General features: G+C 40.0%; 1 protein-coding gene across 1 annotated transcript in view; it reads left to right on the top strand.

Moving 5' to 3' along the window:
* Positions 1-20,519, top strand: part of CAGE1 (cancer antigen 1) — a gene marked incomplete at its 3' end in the record, with an annotated part of 39,830 nt that extends 19,311 nt beyond the window's left edge. The window contains exons 6-9 of the mRNA XM_059401618.1: positions 290-400; positions 2,819-2,890; positions 13,503-13,573; positions 20,456-20,519. Of these exons, the coding sequence (XP_059257601.1) occupies positions 290-400; positions 2,819-2,890; positions 13,503-13,573; positions 20,456-20,519 (318 nt within the window). The remainder of the gene's footprint in view (positions 1-289; positions 401-2,818; positions 2,891-13,502; positions 13,574-20,455) is intronic.
* Positions 20,520-20,983: the final 464 nt, after the last annotated feature.

Here is a 20,983-nt window from a genome sequence, read left to right as displayed (position 1 = left end):
CTGTGTTAGTTTTGGGCTCTCCCTTTGCTTAGATGACCCCTTTTAATATTTCTTGTAGGACTGGTTTGGTGATCACAAATTTTTTTAGTTTCTGTTTGTTCTGGAAGCTTTTTAGCTCTCTATTTTCAGTGACATCCTAGCCAGATAAAGTATTCTTGGCTGCATATTTTTTCTTGTTTACCACCCTTGCTCAGAGTCTTTAAGAGTTGTATTTAATTCAGCATTTTACTTAAAGAGCAACCCAGATTCTTTATCTTTATCCTGACATGTCTGAATTGTGTACACATAGGATTCTAATTTGTTCCTGAACTGCTCACCTGGTGAAAAAAACTTGAGTCCCCCAGATGTGAAAAGGACTTCTCAGCTGGTCTCCAAAATTCACAGTGTTCCAACTCTGATGGTACGATTTCTCACATCCCAAGTAATTTTTAAAAATTCATATTTTTTATTGGGGGAGGGAGAAATATCAAGGTCAGACTAAACCAAAGAGGTAATCTAAAGCCACAGAGTTAAGTTATGGGATCAAAAACTGGAAGAACCTTCATTTAATACTTTTTATATGTCCTAGAAAGTCTATCAGAACAATAGTCTTGTCTGGCTCAGTCTGCTTCTAGTGATTGGTAAGTGGTCCTATCAGCAAGCTGCTCACCCAATCCAAAATTTAGCTTTGGGGCAGAGGGAGGGCAGTAGGGAGTTGTGTACATTGGTGGAATAAAGAACGAAGTTGGTGTCAGGTGAGTTCAAATTCTGCTTCACCACTTCCTGGCTGTGTGACTTGGCCAGCCTCAGCTTCCTTTTCCTAAGTAGGAGAAATGATACTTGCCACTGCCCTGGGAGGTGACAAGCACTGCATTTAACGAGAGAACATGTTACAGGGCATGGCATATGCTAGCTTCTCAAATGAACTATTATTTTTCTTCCTCTTATATTAATGTCCATCTTTCTGATTTTTTTAAAAGATTTTATTTATTATTTATTTGACAGACAGAGATCACAGGTAGGCAGAGAGGTGGTCAGAGAGAGAGGAAGGCTCACTGCAGAGCAGAGAGCCCGATGCAGGGCTTGATCCCGGGACCCTGGGATCATGACCTGAGCCGAAGGCAGAAGCTTTAACCCACTGAGCCACCCAAGCACCCCTCTGATTTTTTTAAACATTTATTTGAGAGAGAGCAAGGAAGAAAGAGAGCATGAGCAAAGGGGAGGGGCAAAGGAGAGGAAGAAGCAGACTCACCGATGGCAGGGAACCTGAAACGGAACTCATCCCAGGACCTGAGATCATGACCTGAGCCCAAGGCAGATGCTTAACCTACTGAGCCACGCAGGTTCACCATTTCTTTGATCTTAAGTGCAGTCATCTGAGCCAAATTTGGGGGGGGGGGCATGGTCTGTGATGTTCCTGATCCAACAGGAACTTTAGTTTCAGCTTAAGTTTGTTGAACAGTGCATTTATTTAGTGCTAAAACTGAGCCAAGCATTTTATGCAGAAGATTACAAAGTGGTGGCCCACCGACTATATCCACCTGAAATTTTGTTTTTACACGTGTGAGTCTGAATGTGGCACAGACCCTTCTTAGCTACAAACCTTCCCATCCCACTTTGTTCCTTTGAACATTTGCTTACTCACCATAAACCTTCATTCCCCACCCCCCACCTACATCATTGGAGGCTGCTATTCTTTCTGCCTCACTTGCACGCTGCTGCTTCTCAGTCATACCTCTTAAGGAAAAACGTGTCCTCAGCCCTCCTGTCAGTCTCATCCCACATCAAACAAACATTATGTTTGCTTGTTCTGGGTCTCCCACACCCACTAGAATGGAAGCCTTCAACATCAGAGACTTGGTACATTGTATGCCCTGTCCCTAATACAGGTTGAACCCTTAATCAGCACTCAACCTGTCCTTGAAGACTTTCAAGTTTACTGCTCCCTGCTTTTCATGGGTTATCTCCTCCAGTCCTTATACCGTTCTTTATATCATCAGGCTTTTTTTTTTTTTAAGGGAAAAAATAAAAACAAAATAAAATAAGGGGCACCTGGGTGGCTCAGTGGGTTAAGCCTCTGCCTTCGGCTCAGGTCATGATCCCAGGGTCCTGGGATCAAGCCCCACATCGGGCTCTCTGCTCTGCAGGGAACCTGCTTCCTCCTCTCTGTCTGCCTGCCTCTCTGCCTACTTGTGATCTCTGTCAGATAAATAAAGAAAAAATCTTAAAAAAAAAAAATAAAATAAATAAAACAATAGCATAGAATAAAATCAAATAAAACATGGAAAAAACAAACTGAGGCTTAGAACAGTCAGGTTTCTTATCCAAACTCTCACATAGGGTGAAACAGCAGAACTCAGACACAAATTCAGGCAGTCCAACTGATGCACACATTTTTGACCCTGAGATTATACATACAAATATCTTCTTTCTGGGTACCCTTGAAATATCTAGAGTTTCAGTGTTGTTGAGGATATCTGGCTCCTCTGGTGTCAGAGCAATTTGGCTGAAGTTTGGCTTTATAAACTGACCAAGCTAGGCTAAGCGGGATGTATGTGTGAATGTGAAAGCATGTATTGTTATTACAGATGAGTATTGACTTCCCAGCGATTATACTAGTCTGGCCCAATAACAGCTTATATACAAGTGTGAATCTATAAGAATTCTTTCCACACTAACCCTTTACTGGATGTCTTACGAGTAACTGAAGAATTGGGTTCAATATTTTATCTCTTTTGGTTTGGTCACTTATTGTGGAAATTTTGTGCGTGTGTTTTCTGTCCTCCCTTTAGCTTTACTGAAAACTTTTTAATACAGCTTCTCAAACTGTTCCTCTTAGGACATCACCACTCCCGATGTTGAACAAAAATTGAAGCACTTCCATCTTAAGAAGGAAAGTTTAGATAAAGAGGTACTGTATTTCTTGTTTATTCTAAAAATTGTATCATGTTTTGTGAAAAAAAAAATCAAAGAAAAAGATAACATCACAGTATAAAGAAATTCTGCAAATTTGGGATTTTTTTAAAAAGAGTTGTTTTTGGCAGGGCACTTGGGTGGCACAGTTGGTTAAGCATCTGACTCTTGGTTTCCACTTGGGACATGATCTCAGGGTTGTGAGATTGAGACCCATGTCAGGCTTCTTGCTCAGCTTCCGGGTCTGCTTGAGATTCTCCCTCTCCCTCTGCCCCTCCCGCTCATATTCTCTCTCTTTCTCTCACTCTCTCACTCTCTCTCTCTAAAATAAAAGGCAATAGCAGGATGTTAACTTACACCAGTTTTAATGTGAGAGGAATACAGAAGTGGCAAGTTTATCAGCTAATGGAATAAAAACATTGTGAAATATGGGATCTTTGATTGTAGAAACAAATTCAGTCCAGTGTCATGAGGAAATTATTTCTCTGAACTGAAGTGGATAGAAAATTTGTTATGGGTACCCTGGGGAGTCTCTTTGTCTCCTAGCTAACCTGAGGAAGGAACAACAGGTACAGAGAAATTATTGTCCTCCATTTCTTAAACCAACCTTCAAAAATAAGCCCCATTGAGGGTTGGAGCATGATGTTAACAGAAACACAATTTCAGATATTTGTGTTGATTTGATAAATTCACTGAAATATTGCCAGGTGAAATGATGTAGTGTCTGTAATTTGACTCCGTGAAGGGGGATTGGAGGGAAGAGGGCATGGTCGGGGGTATAAATGATACAAAATTGTCCACTAGCCATCAGTAGTTGAAGCTGGGTGATAATTACATGGAGGTTCATTCCATTTCTTTTCTGTGTTTTTTTTAAATATTGGAAATTTTGGGGGTGCCTGGGTGGCTCAGTCGGTTAAATGTCCAACTCTTGATTTCAGTTCAGGTCGTGATCTCAGGTTCATGAGATCGAGCCCCAAGCCCTGTGTAGGGCTCCACACTCAGCATGGAGTTTGCTTGTCCCTCTCTCTCTCAAATAAATAAATAAATAAATCTTTTTAAAAATTAAAAAATAAAATAAATATTAGAAATAGTTCATAATAAAAATAATTCTGTGCATCACACTTTACCTTACTGATTTGGGGAGAAATATGAATACTTAATATTAAAATTTATTGTCATTTTCATAAAGGAGCAAATGAACAAATAAGAAATGATTATAAATTACATCTAGGAAAAGTTGGTAGTTTTTTTCTCCCCCTTTAAAGAATTCTGATAGCCTAACTGTAAAAACACCTGAATATTGGGATAAGCTCCCAGAGATCCCAAGCCCACCCTCAGGTTCCGTGATCTGCTAGGACCCAGTGATAGTCACAGCTATGTTTCACCATGAGAAGCTACAGAGCAAAGTCAGCAGAGGGAAAAGGGGCTTGGGGCACAGTCCAGAGGAAGCCAGATTTAAGCTGCCAAGAGCCCCTCCCCAGTGGAGTCACACAAGATGCACTTCATTTTCCCAGCAATAAGCTGTGATAATACATGTGAAATTTTTACCAGGGTCTCATTAGAGACCCAGCACCCAGGGTTTTTACTGGGGGTTGCTCACATAGGCATGTCCCCCTAGCGTGTACCAAACTGGACTTTCCAGAAGGAAAGAGGCATTCAGTATAAACGACACGTTCTGCACTGATAGGTTAGGCACAACGAGCCATTCAGATTACAGAAGGATGGGGCACCTGGGTGGCTCAGTGGGTTAAGCCTCTGCCTTCAGCTCAGGTCATGATCCCAGGGTCCTGGGATCGAGCTCCACATCAGGCTCTCTGCTCAGCAGGAAGCCTGCTTCTTCCCTCTCTCTCTGCCTGCTTCTCTGCCTACTTGTGATCTCTGTCTGTTAAAAATAAATAAATAAAATCTTTAAAAAAAAAGAAAAGATTACAGAAGGATGGCACTCCTCCTGCAATGCACATTCCCAGATACCAGTCAGGGGGCAGCGCGACGAGCAGGCCTTCCTGAGGGGGTCAGTCTCTGATCTGCTGTGTGAAATTTCTTCTGCACAAGAACTATAAAAACAGTAGATCTTTGGAGACCAGGAACTGGACAGGGCATGGTTCAATGATTTTATTATCAATGTTATCGAATGTAGTCTTATTTCTTCTCCTTTTGTGAAATATAAAATGCTTTTTTCCATAGTTATTGGAACATAAAGACAAAATCACAGCTTTTAGAGAGCTAATTGCAAAAGAAAAAGCATTTCAAGATCAGGTTTTTGAGGTGAGTTTAACATTTCCCACGTACTGTCTTTAACATGCAAAAATACGATTTCAAATATTTATGTTCTCTTGGTATATTTGTCAAAGTCCTTCTAGCTCCAAGTTCTACATTTCTATTATTCTAGCCACTGAAGAGCTCTTTGATTGTTAAGCTTATAAGTATTTATTATCAAATTTCTCAAGGAATGTGCAAGTATTGGAAGTGAGCACAAATGTATTTAATCTCAGTTTACAGGTTTTGATTCAGATGAAGCCACAAGTGCTGGAGATATACCCGTCTTACTGGGAGCCAAACTGAATAGGTACCACAGTCTGAATGAAGAACGTGATTTCTTGATAAGACCTTTTGTTGATTTGCTGGCATTATTATCCACAGCACCATTTTATTAACAAATTTAAGCCACCACCATTCTTACTATATCAGACTGTTCATTAAAACAGTCACATACTGGCACTGTGGCAGTATCATTCGACCATAAAAATATAGAATTAAAGTTTGCATTTTCAGGTTTTGAAATTTTATATCTTGTTCTACCTGACTCTTGTTTAGACTAATCAGATTTATTTCTTACCAAATGCAGAAATCAAAAAAAGGGGTGCTGTTTTTCACAGAGATTGAAACACATTTATGCTACCCCCATTCTTTTTATTTAAGTTTATTTATTTATTTATTTATTTATAATCTCTACACCCAACATGGGGCTCTAACTCACAGTCCTCAGATCTAGAATTGCATACTCTTCCGAGTGAGCCAGCCACCACCATTCTTAATATCAGTAGCTGTTTATAACAACTATGATTAAGGAGTACTTAGGGTAATAGTTCACTTTAGATGCCGTCTAAAGTTGAAGACATCAGTACAGAAAAGAAATGGTCATTATGTGATTTAATGGAAACGTTAGCTACTGCTGTGGTGGTGATCATTTTGCAGTACAGAGTGCATCAAATCAGCATGCTGGACACCTTAATCTTACACAGTACTCTGTGTCAGTTATATCTCAATAAAGCTGGAAAAAAATAAAGGCAGATGGAACAGGAAAAATATGTTATAAGAAAGGAAAAATGTGATCTTGGGGGCTGAGATCCTGGGGGTGGTTCAGTGGGTTAATGCCTCTGCCTTCGGCTCAGGTCATGATCCCAGGGTCTCGGGATCCCACTTTGGGCTCTCTGCTCAGTGGGGAGCCTGTTTCCCCTCTCTCTGCCTGTCTCTTGCCTACTTGTGATCTCTCTCTCTCTCTCTCTCTGTCAAATAAATAAATAAATAAAATATTTTAAAAAATGTGATCTTGGTATCTAGGTAGTTACAGAGTTGCAATCCAACTGGATCTCACATAAGAAAAGGTGATTAATTAATATAACTTATTTTAATAGCAGTTAGAGAAGTCTACCATATTAATAAATTGTTAAAAATTGGCATTCCGCAATAAATTCATAGCATAACCATTCCTCTTTGAGAGAAAAGAAAAAGTCCAATGTGGTGAGCGCTCAAAAGCTTCTCATAATTCACTATTCTTTTAAATTTAACAAGTAATTATTGACTTCTCACAAAAGGCTAAAAATGCTAGTCACTATGGGGGCAGAAAGCCAAATCCAACATGATCTTTGCTTCTAAGAAACCTGGAAAAGAAGATAAAATACATAAATAACTGTTCAGGAGGGATAAAGGGGAAGTTCCTTAAAAAGTGACACAGTGACCAGTGTCTAACAGGGGCAGTGTTTGTCTAATGAGAAGCTCAGATGAGGAACAGATACTGTCCAAGTCGGGGAGTCATGGAACACCTTATGAAGGCAACTGGACTTTGAAGACTAATAAAATCTGAGCACAGGGAGATGAGAGGAGCGCGCTCAATCTATTCTGTTGTTCATTAGTAGTTTCTGTGCTTTGGGCATAAAAATTAATACAAGTGGACCTTCCTCTTCCCAGCAGTGGGAGGCTGGAATGAGAAAGAGGACACAGCTAGAAGCAGGTCAGGCACACTATGTCGTTTCCAGAATGTGCCTCAGGCTACTTGTACAAACTGTCTCTCAGAGAAACCAAATAATTGATGAGGGAGGGAGAGCTCCTCACTGAAAAGGTAAGCTACTAAAAGCAGAAAAGAAAAGGGATCTTTTGGGGGCAATTATAATGGCTGCTAAACCTTACATTCAAGACTGAGGGGGAGCTTTATGCTTTTTTTTTTGAGAGAGAGTGTTGGTGGTATTGGGGAAGCAGAAGGAGAGGGAGAGAGAGAGAGAATTCCAGGCAGACTCCAGATCCTGCACAAAGCCTGATGCAGAGCTCAATGCGAGGTTCAGTCTCACCACCCTGAGTTCATGACCCGAGCCAAAATCAAGAATCGGATGCTTAACCGACTGAGCCAGCCAGGCGCCCCTGAGGGGAGCTTTTAATGAATGGGTCAACCTGACCAGCACCTGAGCTTGTTAATCAATCTCAAGGCGCTAAAGGTGAGCCACGCACACCCCCCTGATGTGACGCAAAAGGACCGGCATAGCAGATCTATGAAGTCTTCTCACCCAAACAGCTGGATCCAAAAGCAGCCTTCTAGACCGAACTACCTTGACCATGGATAAATATAGATGACACCATGAGTGGGGAAGATCTGCATCAGTAAACACTTGGCATGAGAAAAGAGAGGGAGAGGAAAGGTATAGTTGGTAGACAGTGGAGACAACGAACACATCAACCAAATGCAGTGTGTGATCTGTGTAGGCCCTGATTTGAACAAATCTACTCTAAAAAGGTATTTGTCAGATAGCAGAAAAAGGAACACATTCTGGTATTAGATAATATTTTAATATCATTATTAAATTTAATATTGATATCATTGTGCTTTTAGTTAATTTTTTTAAGTTTTATTTATATAATATCATAATACCCAATGCGGGGCTCAAACTCACAGCCCTGAAATCAAGAACTATATACTTCTCTGACTGAGCCAGCCAGGCACCCAAGTATCATTGTGTTTTTAAAACCCTTTATGTGTTACATGCAGAAAAGTATTTATGAGTGAATTAATAGAATATTTAATTTTGCTTTATTTTTTTCTTTTAATTTAAATTCAACTAATTAACATATAATGTATTACAAGTTTCAGAGGTAGAGTTCAGTGATTCATGATTCTTTTTTTTTTTAAAGCTTGGGTATAAGTGAAGAGGGTAACAGCCAGTACAGCTTCTTAGTTCTGGTTTTTTTGTTTTGTTTTGTTTTTAAGATTCACTTGTCAGAGCAAGAGAGAGAGGGAGAGAGCACACAAGCACAAGCAGGGGGAATGGCAGGCAGAGAGAGAAGCAGGCTCCCAGCCAAGCAGGGAGCTCAATGGAAGATTTGATCCCAAGACCCTGGGATCATGACCTGAGCCGAAGGCAGACACCCAATTGACTGAGCCACCCAGGCATCCCTCATCATTCTCATATAATACCCAATGTTCATTATATCACATGCCCTCCTTAATATACATCACCTATGATTGAGAGTCTCTTACGATTTTTCTACGTCTCTGATTTCGTCTTGTTTTATTTTTCCCTCCCTTCCCCTATGATCTTCTGCACGTATAAGTGAAACCATGTGATAATTGTCTTTCTATGATTGACTTATTTTGCTTAGCATAATACCCCCTCGTTCCACCCACAGTGTTGCAAAAATGGCAAGATTTTATTTTTTTTGATGGATGAGTATTCCATTGTAAATGTATACCGCATCATCTTTATTCATTCATCTGTCAGTGGACATCTGAGCTCTTTCCATAGTTTGGCTATTGTGGACATTGCTGCTATAAATACTGGGGTGCATGTCCTCCTTCAGTTCACTACATACATATCTTTAGGGTAAATACCCATTAGTGCAGTTGCTGGGTCATAGTGTAGCTCTGTTTTCAACTTTTTGAAGAACCTCCTTACTGATTTCCAGAGTGGCTGCACCAGCTTGCATTCTCACCAACAGGGAGGAAGTCTCCCCTTTCTCCACATCCTCGCCAGCATCTGTCTTTTCCTGACTTGTTCATTTCAGCCATTCTGACAGGGATGAGATGGTATCTCCTTGTGATTTTGATTTGTATTTCCCTGATGCCAAGTGATGCGGAACATTTTTTCATGTGTCTGTTGGCCATTTGTAGGTCTTCTTTGAAGAAATGTCTGGTCATATCTTCTGCCCATTTCGTGATTGGGCTATTTGTTCTTTGGGTGTTGAGTTTGGTAAGTTCTTTATAAATTTTAGATACTAGCTATTTATCTGATGTCATTTGCTAGTATCTTCTCCTATAGAATGGGTAGGTTTGCTTTTAAATACTCCAGGGAAATGAAAGGATGGCAGAATTGGGGAGGCAGGAGGTTGGAGACAGATGAAAAGACGATGGAAAAATATTGATAATTGTTGATGTTAAGTGATGGACACACAGTGCTTCATTATTTGCTCTACTTTTGTATGTGTTTGGAATTTTCTGAAGTAAAGAGTTTTTGAAATGCAGAAGCGTGCTCCAGAAGGCTCACTTCTCATTCTCTAAGGAGCTCTAGGCCGGCCAGCAAAACGTGGTCTGCTGGAGCGAAATTTGATGGCTTATGTGTACCTTTACTATTGTCATGTGCTTATCTTGTGGCCCTTCTGACCCCTTGCTTTTGGTTCTTCACAATTCTGAACTTCCTGTTCCTTTCACCTCCTGACCTCCTCCAGCTTGAGACAGTCTTTGAGCCCAGCTTCACCTACTGCTGGGCTCTAATAACACCGCTGGTATTTAACCGTCAGGGACAAAAATGTCTCCTGATCCTAGGAGCCTTGGATAAAGTACACCAAAGTCAGGGATTTGGTCAGAGTGAACAGACGAGAGTCTAGTTAATAGTGCTGTGGTTTAGGGTTCAGGTTAGACTAATAATAATGATTCCTCAAGGTCCTCCTAAAGCCCATCTTCAGTAAAATAGTAATCTTTTTATAAAAATAAAAATTTTTAGGGGCACCTGGGTGGCTTGTCAGTTAAGCATCTGCCTTCAGCTTAGGTCATGATCCCAGGATCCTGGGATGCAGTTCCAGCACTCAGCAGGGAGCCTTCTACTCCCTCTCCCTCTGTAGCTTCCTGGCTTGTACGTACTCTTTCTCCCTCTTTCAAATAAATAAATAAAATCCTGGATCACCTGGGTGGCTCAGTGGGCTAAGCCTCTGCCTTCGGCTCAGGTCATGATCTCAGGTTCTGGGATGGAGCCCCGCATTGGGCTTTCTGCTCAGAAAGAGAGAGAGGTCACAAGTAGGCATAGAGGCAGGCAGAGAGAGAGAGAGGAGGAAGCAGGCTCCCTGCTGAGCAGAGAGCCCGATGTGGTACTCGATCCCAGGACCCTGAGATCATGACCTGAGCCGAAGGCAGTGGCTTAACCCACTGAGCCACCCAGGTGCCCTAATCTTTTTTTTTTTTTAAAGTGGGCCAAAAGATTTTAACAGATAGCTCACTAAAATGATACACGGATAGCAAAGAAAGAGAAACTCGCCATCATTGAGATGCACGTTAAAACCACGATGAATACCACTACATACCTATTACAGTGTCTGTTAAAACACTGACCACGCCAAGGATTGATGAGGATGTGGAGCACCTGATGGGAATGCTGTTGATGGGAATGTAATATGGTACAGCCACTTTGAAGAACATTTTGGCAGTTTCTTAAAAAGAGAAATATATACCATTGGTCTACTCTTGGGTATTTACCCAAGAGAAATGAAAGCATATGTTCAGGAACTGTCCAATAATTGTCTGCCTTGGGCTCAGATCATGATCCTGGGGTCCTGGGATCAAGTTCCATGTTGAGCTCCCTGCTCAGTGGGAAGTCTGCTTCTCCCTCTCATTCTCCCCCTCCCTACCATTTGCATTTTCTCTCTCTTTCCCTCAACAAAAAAATTTTTTTTAAAAAGCGTATGTTCATATGAAGACTTACACATGAAGTTTCTTAGCAGCTTTGGTTATAATAACCGAAAACTGAAAGCAACTCCAATGCTAACCAACAGATGAATAGATAAACCAACTATAGCAGGTCCATACAGTGGAATACTACTGAGCCATGAAAAAGGGATGAACTACTGATACACATGCAACATAGATGAATCTCAGAATTGTGTGGAATGACAAGAGCCAGACAACAATAAATACTGTTTGCTTCTATTCCCTAAAATTCTAGAAAAGACAAATCAACAGTGATAGAAAGCAAAATTGGTATTTGCCTGGAGCTCGCATAGAGGGTGGGAGTTAGGGAAGATAGGCAAGCAGGAGGGAGGAATTACCAAGAGGCAAGAGGAGAGGCAGTGATGGATATGTTTATTATCTTGATTGTGGTGATGGCTAATCCTGAGATCAAGCCACCCTCTGGGCTCTTTGCTCAACACAGAGTCTACTCATCCCTCTCCCTTTGTTCCTCCCCATGCACATGTGCACGCACGCGCTCGCTCTCTCTGTCAAATAAATAAATAAATAAAATATTTTTTAAAAAGTAAGAATAAGAAAGTTACTGTTTCTGCTGGAAATTTATTTTGCCATTGCTTCTCCTAGGGGATTTCACTACAGACACATATGTATATCTAAAATATTAGAGGATTGATGGCCATTCTTTTTTAAAAAGATTCCATTTATTATTTGAAAGAGAGAGATCATAAGTAGGTGGGGGGGGCAGGCTCCCCGCTGAGCAGAGAGCTCGATGCAGGGCTCGATCCCAGGACCCCAAGATCATGACCCGAGCTGAAGGTAGAGTCTTAACCCACTGAGCCACCCTGGTGCCCCTTAACATCGGTATTTAATGGGGACATTTTTGTCATTTTTCTTCTATAATTGAAAATTAAAATAACTGCTAAGGGAACTTGTGAATACCCTTTCTTGATAATCAATCTAAGATGTCACTTTTAGAAATACAATTTTTTATTTTTATTTATTTATTTTTGCAACTAAACATTGGATCTTAGGTCAGAACGTGACATATGAACTGAAACGTTTTTTTTTAAGACTTGCTGTCATTAATGCAAGTTGAGAATATTTATCAAGCCTGAAAATGCATCCTCAAGCACATCAGCACTTCAGACAGAATCAAATGTGTTTATGTATTGGTTATAAATGGAAAGAGGTTAAAAAAAAAAGAAAGAGGGTAGTAGGGTAGTAAAGATTTGGGTTGACATTTGGATTCACTAACAAGTGTTAAATTATTTGCAAAGCTGTTTCATAGTGTTAAACTGGAGAGAATTTTAACTAATTACAAAATTATAATTTCTGCTTATCTGTTCTAAATGCAATTTAACTAGGATTAGCATCTATTGATTCACTTACGGCACAACTTGGTTTAAGAGAGTCCTGGAATAAAGATTAGGTCACTGTTTTCATATATTCTCAGCCTATGGTTTCCATGACAGTTTTTAGGTTAGTATTTTTACTGATGTTTCTCCTAGATTGCAAAATTGGGAAATCTTCTAGAATCAAAAGAAGACCGTTGCAGCAGACTCATTGAAGAAAATGACAAATATAAAAGACATTTAGGCAACTTAATAAATAAGGTACAAATTTTCTTATAGAAATCTTGGTCTTTAAAAACTATGCCGGCTCAGTTGGTTAAGTGTCTGCCTTTAAGCTCAGGTCATGATCCCAGGGTCCTGGGATCAAGTCCTACATCAGGATTCTGCAGGGAGCCTCCTTCTCCCTCTGCATCTCCCTCTCTCTGTCTCTCAATGAGAGACATTCATGAATGAATGAATGAATGAATGAAGTCTTTTAAAAATAATAAAATTAAAAAACTAAATACTAAATGCTAAAATACTAAAATAATATGCCAAATACTAAAATAATAGAATTTTGGTGCTGCAAAGCATCTGAGGAGTGATGGAAATATTTATATTGATTCCTTTTACTTCTTAATGACATTATAAAACCCTCTCATTAGCTCTTTTAGCTGACAACCTAGCAAAGAACATTCTGTGTATCTTTACCTCTGCCATCAGCAATTTCAAGTCTTAGTATTGCGATTTCATTTTGAGGGTAATTATAAATCTTGCCAACTTAACATTCTAGTTTACCTCCTAAAAGCTGCATTAAATTTAACCAAACAAGCTCTGACCCTTAGTGGATACATCCACCGCTTGTAAGGAAGACAACTGGATTATAGTTGACCCAACAGTTATCCGCTTTCTGACACTTCACTCCTTCATGATGAGTAGGCACTTTATAATTCTATTTCTATTCACAGTCCTGATTTCAGAACTATAGGAAAGTTGTTTTGCCTACTGTAAAACTACTGGTGGGAGTCACATAATTGAATGTCAGTATGTAGAGATTTTTTTAAAGCCCAAAGTAAACACTCTATGTCAGAGAATAATTTTTAGCTTCTTTTCTCAAGGTTACATCCTACGAAGAAATCATCGAATGTGCTGACCAAAGGCTCACGATATTCCACTTCCAGATTGCACAGTAAGTTGACAAAGCATAATTTTTAATTTTGTAAACATGTACTCATATTGGGTTTGCTCTCTGGCTTGCCAAGTTTCTGTTCTTAAACTCCTAGGAGGAGGGAAAATGTACAGTTTTTGTACATTAAGACCATTTCTTCAATGAAATAGTATGCGTAACATCTGACTGCTTGAATCACTGGATTTTCATCTTTCTTTCTCAGAGCTCCCTTTGATTTCAGGGAGGTGGGAGGTGACGGACTTAGTGAGAGATATCCAAAAATTTCAGAAGCTATTCCCTGGTATTCAAGTAAAATAACCTTGCAATGCTTAGACTTTATCCACAAAAAGTTTCTGAATGCACACTGAATGAAACATGCATGTATGTTGATCAAGAACAATTAAACTCTCACTAGAATGGGATTCAGCTTGAACGTACTCCAAAATTTGTGTTTTTAAATTCTGCATATTTTTTCACTCATTTCTTATTCTCATTTCTCATAAGCTGTTTCCTCATCCTTTCCACAATTTCATTTAGACTGCGCTAGCTATCACTAGAGCTTAAGCAACAGGTCTAATCTTAGATAGGAAGATACCCCAAATATGAAATTTCTACATGGCTAACTCACATTTGAGAAGATATAACATCTCCACTGTGGCTGAAAGCAAGGCAAGATGCAATGAGAAAAGCAGGCAGAAACCATATCCTGAAGATATGGCAGGGAGCCCGCTTCCCTTCCTCTCTCTGCCTGCCTCTGCCTACTTGTGATCTCTGTCAAATAAAATAAATAAATCTTTAAAAAAAATTTTTTTTAATTTTATTTATTTTATTTGACAGAGAGAGAAATCACAAGCAGGCAGAGAGGCAGGCAGAGAGTGAGTGGGGGAAGCAGGCTCCCTGCTGAGCAGAGAGCCCAATGCGGGACTCTATCCCAGGACTCTGAGATCATGACCTGAGCCGAAGGCAGTGGCTTAACCCACTGAGCCACCCAGGCACCCCTAAAATAAATAAATCTTTTAAAAAAAAAAAAAAGAGGGCTCTGTGATGAGCACTGGGTGTTATATGTAAGTGATGAATCACTAAATTCTACTCACCTGGGTCTGTCTTTGGCTCAGATCATGATCCCACCATCCTGGGATCAAGCCCCACATCAGGCTCCCTTCTCTGCAGAAAGCCTGTTCTCCGTCTCCCACTCCCCCTGCTTGTGTTCCCTCTTGCTGTGTCTCTCTCTGTTAAAAAAAAATTTTTTTCAAATCCTTAAAGAAAAAAGAAAAACAATGTAATCTTAACATTAAAACAGACAAGGACAGCCTGAGAAATAAATGATAAGCTAATTTCATCATAAATATAGATGCAAAAATTCTAAACAAAAATCATAAATAAACTGAATCCGGCAATGAAAAGAAAAACCGACAGTGCATCCTGAGCAAATTGAATTTATCGCAACAAATCTTTCAGTATTAGAAAGTCTATTAGTAAAGTCCACCGCATTAACTGATTAAAGGAGAAAATATCATTTCAATACATTCAGGAATTCTACAGCAGTATACAATAAGAATTTTTTTTTTTTAGAACTCATAACAAAAATACAAGAAAGGAAATCTTCTACTTTTTGATAAAAAGTTACATTCCCATCCCTCCATCCAAAAAAAAAACCAAAGCCAATATAATAATCAATTGATACACTCCCAAGTATTTCATCTAAAAATCAGCAACAAGATAAACCCATAGTTGTTGCCAATTTTATTTAGCGATATGCTAGCAGTCCTCACCAGTGCTATAAGAAGAGAGAAAAAAAAATCCTAAAGGTTGGGATGAAAGTAACAAAACTCATTATTTTCCAACGATATATAATTGCCTGCAAAGAAAGCCCAAAACAATCTACAGATAAATTACTGACATTTATAAATGACTTTAGCAAAATTGACAATTACAAGAAAAACTTCCAAAGTCAATTGAATTTCTGTACATGAGCAACATGTTGTAAATGAGTCCAATTTTTAAAACTCTCTTTATAATAGCAAACAAAAGTTCCCTACAAAAAAATATGCATGAACTTTGGGAAGAAACTTTCGTCCTTATTGGAAGATTAAAGAATAAGTTAGTGGGACACAGTATAATACCCATGGAGTAATAGGTAGAGGGTTATTTAAAAAAAAGTCTGTTCATTTCCTATCCTGGCCTCCCATATTCTCCAGCCATGCTACCTTGTTATTCTAGGTGATCTTCCATTTTTATCATCTGCCCATCGTGGTCCATCGTGGACCATCGTAGTCTATAGGCTTTGAAGGCATTTGTCAGTGTCCTTTACATTAATGTATTCACTGTTTATCATCCAGAGTACCTACTGCATCCTTGAAGCATACTTCCAAGGCCATGCATGTCTCTTATAGACAACACTGCATTCACAGATAAAAGTTCCTGCCCTTTCACAGCACCTGTGGTTTCTAGCCATGTGAAGTCCCTAGAAATGTTTTCCTGTGCAAAACCAAATCAGAAGTCACAGAAAATTCCAGAGTGTAAATCCATAACCTTTCTTCCTAATTCCATTATAGTCTAAACACAGTGTGATCAATAATATTTTCTTGGCTTGAACATGCGTTTAAAAATCCATAGGTTTTTTTAAATGCCCATCACCCAGTTAAAAATCCATGGGTGGCTCAGTCAGTTAAGCATCCGGCTCTCGGTTTCGGCTCAGGTCATGATCTCAGGGTGATGCTATCGAGCCCTGAGTCAGGTTCCGTGCTCAGCATAGAGTCTGGTTGAGATTCTCTCTCTCCCTCTCCCACTCCCCCTCCCCTCCAAGTAAATAAATAAATAAAATCTTTTTAAAAATCCGTGGTTTATATATCTTGATCACAGAGAATAAAGTGAACAACTGTTAACCTTTAAGACTTGTAACCCCAACAAAATAGCCACATTCATATATGTACATATTAAAAGAGCATTGACACTGCTCTAGAATCACAATTCCATTGTATTTCTTTGACTTCTTTTTTCTTTTTTTAATGAGAAAATGTTGGCATGAGAAAAAGAAGAGGTAAAAGTAAATGTCAGAACAGTAATCATGGCAGAGAAGAAATGGCTCCCTACAAGATAAAAACATCCTGATCCCTAAACCTGTGAATGCTACCTTATATGGGCAAAAATGGGGGGGGGGTCAGCTCTATGTGAAGTAATCCAGTTAACATAGGACAACACATGAAAAATTAAAAAGGAAAAAACATGTGATCATCGGACAGAAAAATCATTTCACAAGAGCCACTCCTGATACAAACACCAAACGAACTAAGAACAGAAGGGAACTCATTCAATACGATGAAGAGAGTCCATAGAAAAAAATACCATTAAAGTCCTACTTGAGGATGAGAGACTGAATACTTTTTCAAGCTCAGAAATGATTTCTATTCATATTGTACTGAGAAGTTCTGCCCAATGCAACCGGAAGGAAATAAAAGGCATTCAAGTTAAAAATGAACAAGTAAATGAATTTTTTTAATAATAATTATTTTTTTAAGATTTTTTTTATTTATTTGACAAGCAGAGATTACAAGTAGGCAGAGAGACAGGAGGAAGCAGGCTCCCTGCTGAGCAGGGAGCCCGATGTGGGGCTCGATCCCAGGACCCTGAGATCATGACCTGAGCGAAGGCAGAGGCTTTAACCCACTGAGCCACCCAGCCACCCCTGAATTTTTTTTTTTATAGTTTATTTATTTATTTGATAGAGAGAGAGAGGGAACACAAGCAGGGAGAGTGGGAGAGGGAAAAGCAGGCTTCCTGTAGAGCAGGGAGCCAGATGCAGGGCTTGATCGCAGGATCATGGCCTGAGCTGAAGGCAGACACAGTGACTGAGCCACACAGGCGCCCATGAATTTGTGGTGTTTTTTTTTTTTATTTTTTATTATTTTTAATTTCTTTTCAGTGTTCCAGAATTCATTGTTTATGCATCACACCCAGTGCTGCATGAAATATGTGCCCTCCATAATACCCACCGCCAAGCTCACCCAACCCCCCACCTCCCGCCCCTCCAAAACCCTCATGAATTTGTTTTTAAAATGACCTGATAATCTGTGTAGAAAATCTGATGAAATCTACAAAAAAGACTATTTTTTTATTTTTTATTTATTTTTATTATTTATTTGACAGAGAGATCACCAGTAGGCAGAGAGGCAGGTAGAGAGAGAGAGAAACAGGTTCACTGCTGAGCAGATAGCCTGATGCAGGGCTCAATCCCAGAACCCTGAGATCATGACCTGAGCTCAAGGCAGAAGCTTAACCCACTGAGCCACCCAGGCGCCCCTACCTACAAAAAAGACTATTAAGAGATTAACAAAGTTGCAAAACATGAGATCAATAGTATTTCTATATACTAGCAATGGGCAATCAGAAATCTAAATTAAAAAAATAAAAGTATTTCTAAAAGCACTGAAAATATGAATTACACAGGGATAAATCTGACAAAAAATGTGAAAGACTATACAAAGTATAAAACACTGTAGAGAGAGGATAAAGAAGACTGGGCTAAATTAAGAGATACGCCTTTTCATGGCTCTTCAGAATCGTTCTTGTGAAGCCTTCATTTCTCCTCACGCTGATCTACAGATTCAATGGAATTTCAATAAAAATTCAGCAGGCTTTCAAAATAGAAATTGACGAGCTGATTCTGAAATTCATATGGAAATTCAAAGGACCATAGAATGGTCAAAAGAACTCTGAGAAAGAAGGACAAAATGATAGATTCAAGCTGTTTGGAAACAGAAGGCCTATTTAAGATTGTCATCTCCCCCTGGATTGGACAATGTCTCCTCTCTAACCTTGGAAAACAAAAGCCTGATATCTCTGGACAGTAATACAGAAGCTTCAAAACGCCACCATGCATGTCTTATCCTGAGACATATGCTTTGTTTTGCCCAAATAATGCTTGTTTTTGAAATATTGCCAATATTTAAAAAGGAAGGTTTCCAGGATGTCTGGGTGGCTCAGTGGGCTAAGCCTCTGTCTTCGGCTCAGGTCATGATCCCAGGGTCCTGGGGTCGAGCCCCGCATTGGGCTCTCTGCTCCGTGGGGAGCCTGCTTCCTCCTCTCTCTCTGTCTCTCTCTGTCTCTCTCTCTCTCTCTCTTGCTCGCTGTCAAATAAATAAATAAATAATCTTAAAAAAAAAAAAAAAAGGAAGATTTCCTATAAAAAATTTCGATTTCCATCCCCTCTTTAAAAGTAAGATCTGCCATTGTTGCTGTAACATTCCCACTAGGCAACATCAGACAAGAGGCAAGGAGCAACTCTGTCCTTCAGGCAGATAATAGGTGTGGTGTCTCTCCCCATCAGATGGGAGCCCCCAAACATGGGGTGACCTGATATGGCGGAAGCTGGGGCTCTCAGGCTGTGAAGGAATTCACTGGTGGCAGAACAAAGGAGACAGGAGTTTATTCAGTAAATCCAACTGAATACACTGCAGAGAAGCAATAGGCAGGTCATCAAAGCAGAGCCTGCCTGCCATGGGTGGGAGCCGTATTTAAAGGAAAAAGGAATGAGGTATGGGACATTTGGAATTTTCCCTTTTTGGGAAACTGTGTTTGGTTGTAAATAGCCCATTGGTTAGTGAAGGCTTATGGATATTTCGAGGTGAATTGCCTCCTAGGCTTGTGTGTATTCATTTCAGGGGTTGGGGTCGCCTCGGGCCCTTTTGCCTTGACCAATTTTCTGTTGCTCAAACCTGTTGTCTAGAAGAGGCCTCTACAATAGGGGGATATGCTCTCTGGGTTTCCCCAATCCTCCCTTAGCTGGCTGCACTCATTTCACATACTTGCCTGACTCTTCCATACGCATTTGCATTTGCGGTTATGACTTCAGCAAGAGAATTTCCTATCTCTGTGGTAGGCTGAGTAATGGCTTCCCAAAGATAGCCACACTCCCTGGAACTTGAGAATGTGCCCTTATCTGGCAAAAGGGACTTTGCAGACATCATTAAATGATGGATCTTGAGATGATAAGATTATCCTGGATTATAAGGGGAGCCCTAAAGACAGTCACAATTGTTGTTATAAGAGGGAGGCAGAGAGAAATTTGATGAGGGAGGAAGGCATATGACCAAGCAAGCAAGCAGACAGGCCGAAAAGGCAATGTGCTGACGAGCCAGGAACCACGGAATTAGGACGGCAGCCAGACATGATGGAAAAGGCAAGGCCAAGAATACAGCTTCGGAGCCTCTGGAGGGAGCAGGTCCTTGCTGACACCCTGATTTTAGCCCAGCGCATCTGATTTCAGACTTCTGACCTCCCGAATAAATGTGCTTTGTTCCAAGTCACCAGGGTTGTAGAAATCTGTTCAGCAGCCTCAGGAAAGTGATAAACTGTCCCTGGCTGGGAAAGCGAGTTTGGGAAGAGACTATTTTAATTAATTTGCCCTCCTAGAGGCAAGAAGGGAACCTGCTAGTATCGCTCTTATTGGAAGGCATTAAAGTAGAACACAAGTAAATCTCCAGCAGGCCCCCGAGTGCTGTGATCCTTCCTATGACACTGTTACGTATTTCCCCACATTCAAGCAGTTCACAATTCAGGGACTGTGCTTTTAACATGTTACCCCCAGGATTATGTTGGCAGGGATCAGTTCTCTACCCACAGTGTGTATAAATGAATAGGATATCGAACTGTCACTTTGTGGGTTTCCCACGGTCTGCTTTCCCTCCTCACTACTGGAACCCCTAAAGGGAGAGACGGATTAAATCATTGGAGTGGCTAGGAACAAATCCCAGATTGTCGTATACTGAAGTAGATGGATGAGAGACTTTGCCAAAAAGCTACCTTCACCATTTATATTCATCTCGAATCCTCCAGTGCATCCAACAAAATATTACTTTGGAAAAGTCAATTTTAGTCATAAAATTCAATTGTTCTTCCCTTCAGTTTAGAAAAGAGAAATAAACATTTGGAAGATTTAATTAGGAGGCCTAGAGAGAAAGCAAGAAAACCACGGTAAGTTTTTTTCTCTCTTTTTTTCTAAATAACAATGTCTTTAACTTTAAAACGTAAGTATAGGGGCCCCTGGGTGGCTCAGTGGTTAAAGCCTCTCCCTTCGGCTTGGGTCATGATCCCAGGGTCCTGAGATCGAGCCCCACATTGGGGTCTCTGCTCCGTGGAGATCCTGCTTCCTCCTCTCTCTCTCTCTCTCTCTCTCTCTCTCTCTCTGCCTGCCTCTCTGCCTACTTGTGATCTTGGTCTGTCAAATAAATTTTTAAAAAGTCTTTAAAAATAAAAATAAAAAAATAAGTACATAGATAATACATTAAAAAAACCTTTTTCCTTCTCTTAAGATAAACTATATGCAAGTTCTTGGTATTTTACCTAGCATGAAATAGTTGCTTGATAAATGTTTTTGGTAGGACTTGAATTGGAAAGTCAGAATACCTACCCTCATGGAATTTATAATCTCCT

This window comes from Mustela nigripes, chromosome 5, assembly GCF_022355385.1.
Source record: "Mustela nigripes isolate SB6536 chromosome 5, MUSNIG.SB6536, whole genome shotgun sequence".
In the NCBI taxonomy this organism is placed as follows: Eukaryota; Metazoa; Chordata; class Mammalia; order Carnivora; family Mustelidae; genus Mustela; species Mustela nigripes.
The sequence above is the reverse complement of the archived record's forward strand: the minus strand, read 5'-3'. Positions and strand labels throughout refer to the sequence as shown.